Raw genomic sequence first — 6,939 nt, 5'->3', positions numbered from 1 at the left:
CACATCTCTCGTGGTGAATAGTACCTGTATGTGTCACGAATTTTAAAATCTTTATATCGGACCGACTTAAATATTTAATTTGTTTGCTCTCTACCGGCCAAGTAGTTTAATTGTCGGTCAGTATGTATGAAAAATTCTGTTTCCATATGTGTGTGAGAAAATCTATACTTTCTACTATTCTTGTGTGCATTTGATTCGGCATGTCACAAGCGGAGATAAGTGCATTATTCTTGCCATCCTTGGCTTACTAGATAAATCTTATGTAATGACACATCTTATAATGCATTCTAACATCTCTAATTCAGTTTTGTCGTCGAATCAAATGGGATTCCTGACCATGAAATGCAACAAGTGAATCCGCACACGGCATCTTCCCAAAACTTCCGGTTCACGTTTGACAAGGAAGTAGAGTTTGCCTGCACTCCCGGGAGTTTACCAAAGGGAACAATTGCAATCACAAAGACTGGTGTAGCCATCTATAACCCTCTAACCAGTGCTGATCTAAATGCTGGTGATTTAATGTGCCTGAGATATTTTTTTTAAAATAACAATATTTAGCTTTAAGCTGCATTGAATCGTTCAAATGCTGGAAAGTATTTTTTATAATCAAAATCTTTAAGATTTGATTGTTGCTCTTAGAAAATTAAAGTAGGGTTCAAATCAACCAGAGTTAAGATAGTATCCTATAACACATCTTACAGGGTTGTAAAAATGTTCATCAAACCAGTCAATGAGCGCAGTTCTAATGATTCAATTGCATTTTTTTTTCCTACATGCAGTGGAGGGCGACGATGCGGAGAAATTTGACCGATGTAACGGTCACTCGGACTCCAATGGTGTTTACCACTACCATCAGTCACCAGAGTCATATAACTGTGGAGATACCTACACTGCAGAGTATGATCAGTTCATTGGTAAATAATTCTACTTATTCAATTGGCCTTTTTAAGTATATATGACATAATATTTCAAAATGCAAAGGTATATAAAGTATACATATTGGTATGGTGCGAGAATACATGTGTAAGTTTGCTGCGTTTTGTGAATGTTATGGTTCACTTTCACAGAGTGTCCGGGGTCCGTTGTTTGTCGTCGTTGTTATTGTCATCGTAAACTTTTCACAATTTCATCTTCTCCAAAACCACTGGGCCAGTTTTAATTAAACTAAGCATAGAGTATACTTGAGTGGATTCAAGTTTATTCAAAGAAAGGGCAACAACATTTTGAAAGGGAGATAATCAAGAAGAGGAAAAATAGGGTAGGTGTCATAAAAATCTTCTCAAGAACCAAAGGGCAAAATCAGTCGGTAGAGCGCTCGCTCCGTGGTCGGAAGGTCGCGTGTTCGAATCACGGCCGCGACTGACCTAAGTCGATAAAAATAGGTAGCAACTGTTCCTTCGCCAAGCGCTCGGCATTTTGAAGTGAAAGTTGCGGGTCTTTCGGGTGAGACCTTAAAAACCGAGGTCCCGTGTCACGGTAGGCGTTGGCACGATAAAGAACCCTCACTGCTCAATGGTCCTGAGTGCCGAGTAAAGGTCTACATTTGAAGCCCTTCACCAGTATATGGCGACGTCTCTATATGAATGAAAAATTCTCAAACGGGATGTAACATACAAAAAATGAAACTTGTATGAAAGCTTCCTGACATGGTGTAAATTCAAGATTGTTCAAATCATGGGCCCGGGGGCAATATGGGATCAAAGTTTTACATGGGAATATATAAAAAAAATTATTAAACATCTCCTCAAGAACAGCAGTGCATGATGTGATATTAAAAGTCATTCTCTGCAATGACTTGAACTCATATACATGTACATGAACCGTCTGACAATGACGATTGACCAACCTTGTATACACTGTAATACTTAGTATTAGTGAGAATTTGTTTTGAATACTTTTTATTGAATCATTTAAATTCTGAAGTTAGAAAAAAAAAATCATTTGATTCGAATTCCGGTCTGGTTCTTCCCATTTTTCTCCCTCGACGGCTACATTTGGTGCCGTGATCATATCAGAAATGATACTCCGGTTGCTCTGTGTGATCTTTTCTTAACAGGTGAGAAATAAGGTTTAAAATCTAATCGAGGTTCATTCCGAGGTGATTACAGTCTTTGCAATGAAAAATATTGCAAAGTAATTGGAGTATATGGATGCTGCACTTGACCTATACTAGTACTTTACAGTTGAAGTATCAGGTTAAGCTATTTTTCAGTACTTATTAGTTAAACAATGGCAAGTTTTAGATCTACACTTTATTTGGATATTTCATTAGCCAAGTAACTGTTATTTCTTGTTTAAATCTTTTTTAGAACATTTTCCCAAATTCCAGCTTACTATAGTAATTCAAGACGACTAATTGTAAAAGGGGGTAAGGCATGTAATTACCTGGAAGTGGAATTAAGCCCTACTGATGAAAATTCATGCTATGTTTCTTGAAGGTGTTGCCCTAGATGGGTTTCCAATTTACGGTCCTCGTGCTTCCGACAAGGGAACGGAGCCACTGACTTCAGATGACCTTGACATTTGTCATGGTCGCATGGTGGACGGAAAGTACCGATACCATTTGACCTCTGATTTTCCTTACGTCCTGGGGTGCTTTTGGGGAGCTGGTGCCAGAGATAACTCACAGAGAGTGTCTTATACTTGTGATAAAAGTGTTGGAACAGGTGAAAAAACTTCAGCATATCGCAGTATCAATGTGCATCTATTTACACACAGGGGTTAATTTTTACTTGATCATTATACAAAACAGTGATCACATAAAATCAAGCATAGTATGTTACCGGCCTGTGTAAATAAACATATGAAAGTCAAAATTTTTCCATCTTAGCTTAAAGTAAAAAAAAAATTCTTTTCTTTTTTTTAAATATTTGACTTAGCATGCATCGTTCACTAGTTTTCCCCTATGATCAGTTTTTCAACATTTGAAAAATCGTGTGATTATCTTCTATACATGTAAGCCAGTCTCGTCTCTTTGCCACACAGATCTGACAGAATACGGATATCTATGTAGCAATGTCGACCAGCGAAACGTGGACTCCACTGTCTGCTCCAGTTACCCTGGAACCGTAGATGTGACAACAGATGATGATGATGATGTTGCTACAGCGGCCCCCACCACAGCAGCTCCTACCGAGGCCACTACTGAGGCAACGACACAAGCTTCAAGAACCCGACGTCCTAGAAAAGGGGGACTTAGGTCCAAGGAAAACAAACCCAATCCTGCTAGAGAAGCTTACCTCAAACAGTGGCTCAAACGGCTTCTTGAGGAGACCAAATAATTCTTTTTGTACATAGAATGCAATATATATATATATATATATATAAAACAGAGCACATTGTATTTCTATCAGATAAGCTTCATAAAAATTGATATACCTGCAGATAATAAAGACTTTTTTTAACTTAACTAAGCAAAAGGGTCAAGTGAACTTTTCTGATTAAAATTGTCCGATTTATGTTTGCTTTTGGTGTAAGCTTTATAAAATGAATCTTTCTTAATACATATACGTATTTGGTCGATTGTAACCTTATAAAGCATAATTTTGAGCGACAATTTTTTCTCGTATCGTTGGCTGGAGAAAAAAAAAACAAAAAAAAAAAAAAAAAAACATGATCGACCGACACTACATGTACATGTACGGTATCTGGCGACGCGGAGTAGTCACATTAATTCCTAGGAACACCGATTACTTTAATTAAGGTTTAAATATTTATAAGTCGGTCAACTGTCCCCCGATCATCGGGCGCTCAGTCGCAGTTTGATTTTCACCGTCGGCCAACATTTACAAAAACCCAATACCTAAATGTCAATCGACCGACAACCGACTTAATAGACTGTCTGCCGATGGTCGGATCGAAGAAGTTCGAGGATTGGTTGATGGACTATTCCATGACTACTTCAATTGAGATATCGGCCACTGACGTAGAAGAAATTGTAACTGGACCCGACGGACATAAAATTGGTCGGCTGACGAAAAAAGAGGTTTTGTTTTGAACATACTTGTATTTTATTGAATGAATCAAAAGGATCAGAAACAAGTTCTTGCAACTTACTGGTTCCTCTCCTTAAATACAATAGAAATATTAATAGTACATAGAAAAATAAATTTAACAAGTGATACAAGTGAAAATTCTGTTCAATATCATAGCAATCAAAATCTACAGGTTTCATCAATAAATTTATGCACAGCAGCAAAAATATTTATATTAGTCTGTAAAGGCAAATTTACATCACCCCATAATAACAAATTTGTGTCAATATGACCAATTCGTCAAGTATAAATTGGCGGTTAAAAATTAAGATTATTCCTAGCGTTTGGATAATTCTTGCACGCAAAAAAGAAATGATAAACATCTTCATACTTCTCACATAAACATAAAGGACTGTTAATAATATTTCGTTTGTGTAGATCATAGTTAAGTCTACAATCGTGTCTGAGTTTAGTATGGATTATATTTGTATTTATAACGTTTACCAAATGAAAAATAAATTGGTGCATTTTTTACTTCTGTAGTTAAGTTTTGCGAAATGCTTTGAGTGAGATGGCTTCTCTCGTTTCTATCTTTAATAAATTCCACTGTTTTACAGCATCGGATATAAAGGACTTTTTGAATAATTCTAATCTGCACCTTGGAACAGCCGGTGAATTGTTCTTTATTACGAGTATTGTATTTTGATATGTTTTCACGCTTGTGTGGGACAATATCACTCAAGTATTCAGGTACACAACAATTATCAATTTTGTACATAGTAGCCATTTTTGCGACATAGCGCCTAAATTTTAAAGTTTCCAAGCCAGTTTCAGAATAAAGTATTTCTCTAGACACAAAGACTGGAAAACCTATAAGACCACGGAACATTAACTGGCAAAATTGGAAATATGCAGCTTACGTCATTTCCATCTGTTACAATCAAAGCATTTAACTATAGACAATGAAATGGGCGGGTACAGTTCGACACGGACGTCCAAGAAAACATTGGATTGAAATTCTAGTTTGAAATTCATTTTCAATCCGCTTCATCTAAGCTAGAAGGCAGTGTCTTAATGATTGACCCAGGAGACAAATAATTTCAATTTCGGAATATTTTGAAGTTTAAATATATAAATCAGAATTTTTGTACAGTGTTTTTAAAGAAATATAAAGGGACAAATATTTTATTTCTGTTAGGTATGTACATGTACATGCATGTGTTGGGGAGGGAGGGGGGCTGAACGATCTTGGAAATAAAAAAGAAAGTTTTTTTTAGTTTGGACAACCCCTCCCTGTTTTTGATTGTCAAACATTTTTCAGTGAAGACAAAACTAAAGAAAATACCTCTTGTCATCCTAGAAATAAATATATTTTGTCAAGTGAGGGCATGCTCTGACTCGACAATTTTACCCCCCCCCCCCCAACTTCTAGAATCAAATAGCCTTTCCATGAAAAAAAATAATCTCTGTCTTCTATGACTTACGTGTCCTTAAAATCATAGGCTAAAAACTCATATAAACAATGATCAATGATAAATATGAATTTCAAACAACATGTATTTGGGAATCGAAATGATTTGTCTTTTGGATCATATATTCACACTCTACGTTTGAAAACAGCTCAGGTGGATTGAAAATGAATTTCAAACTAGAATTTCAATCCAATGTTTTCTCGGACGTCCGTGCCGAATTGTACCCGCACATTTCATTGTCTATCATTAAATGTTTTGACTGTAACAGATGGAAAAGACGTAAGCTGTATATTTCCTATTTTGCCAGTTAATGTTCCGCGGTCTTAGGACTTTGACGTGTCCTTAAAATTATAGGCTAAAAACTCATATAAATATGAATTTCAAACAATATGTATTTGGGAATTGAATTTATTTGTCTTTTGAATTATACATTCACACCAATCTGATTAAAATCAGATCTTTGTTACGCTCCGAAATTCTGATGGTCGCTGTACAGCGACCATCAGAATTTCGGAGCGTAACAAAGATCTGATTTTAATCAGATTGACATTCACACTTAAGGTTTGAAAACAGCTCAGATGGATTGAAATTGAATTTCAAATTTTTTTCAGTGAAGACGAAAATAAGTAATGTCTTTTGTCATCCTACAAATATTTAATATATTCTTTCATGTGAGACATAACCATAAATAATCAGATTCGACAAAATTTGCCAGCCCCCCCCCCCCCCCGACTTCTAGAATCAAATGGTCTTCCCCTAAAAGAATATACATATAGCTATATCTTCTATAACTTTTGTTTGTCCTCAAAATAGAAAATTGTTATACATTAATTTCAAACTATACGCATTTGGGAACTGAAATTATTTGTCGTTTCGATCATATATTATAACTTTGCGAAAAATAGCTCAGGTGGATTGAAAAGAATTTCGAATTGCAATTTCAATCCAATGTTTTCGCAGACGTCCGTGTCAAATTGTACCCGCCCATTTCATTGTATATCATCAAGTGTTTGACTGCGACAGATGGAAATGACGTAAGCTGCATATTTCCAATTTTGCCAGTTAATGTTCCGCAGTCTTAACAATTCTAGCTGCAGATAGTTGAACTCTTTCAAGCTTTTCGGCATCATGGTTAGAACAGCCATCCCAAACAATAGAAGCGTATTCGAGCGATGGTCTGATAAATGTGACATATAATTTTGAAAGGTGCGTCCTACCAATTTTAAACTTTAGTTGTTTTTTTTTTCAAAAGCCCAAGTTTCTTATAAACATTGTTTTCAATGCTATCAATGTATTCTGTTCAGCTAAGGTTTTGTGACAACAATAGACCCAAGTGACGATGAACTGGAACACACTCCAGTCTGTCGCCTTTAAAAAGTAATTTAGGCATAACAGAAATATTTTTCTTGTTGAAAAAATAACTTGTTTTGGAAGGGTTGAATTTCAGAGGACACTGATTTGACTACAGTTCCAAAATATGTAAATCATGATTT

At 35.9% G+C, this 6,939-nt stretch overlaps 1 protein-coding gene across 1 annotated transcript; it reads left to right on the top strand.

The window, feature by feature from the left end:
• Positions 1 to 342: 342 nt before the first annotated feature.
• On the top strand, positions 343 to 3,377 carry LOC133190614 (uncharacterized). Its single transcript, XM_061326304.1, has 4 exons — positions 343 to 511; positions 780 to 914; positions 2,439 to 2,666; positions 2,986 to 3,377. The coding sequence occupies exons 1-4, from the start codon at positions 343 to 345 to the stop codon at positions 3,279 to 3,281; spliced, it is 828 nt and encodes a 275-aa protein (XP_061182288.1). The 3' UTR covers positions 3,282 to 3,377.
• The last annotated feature ends 3,562 nt before the right edge of the window (positions 3,378 to 6,939 follow it).

Source organism: Saccostrea echinata, unplaced genomic scaffold, assembly GCF_033153115.1.
Source record: "Saccostrea echinata isolate AGI-Se365-2 ecotype Australia unplaced genomic scaffold, CSIRO_AGI_Sech_v1 ptg000022l, whole genome shotgun sequence".
Taxonomy (NCBI): Eukaryota; Metazoa; Mollusca; class Bivalvia; order Ostreida; family Ostreidae; genus Saccostrea; species Saccostrea echinata.
This window is presented reverse-complemented; position numbering and strand designations above follow the sequence as displayed.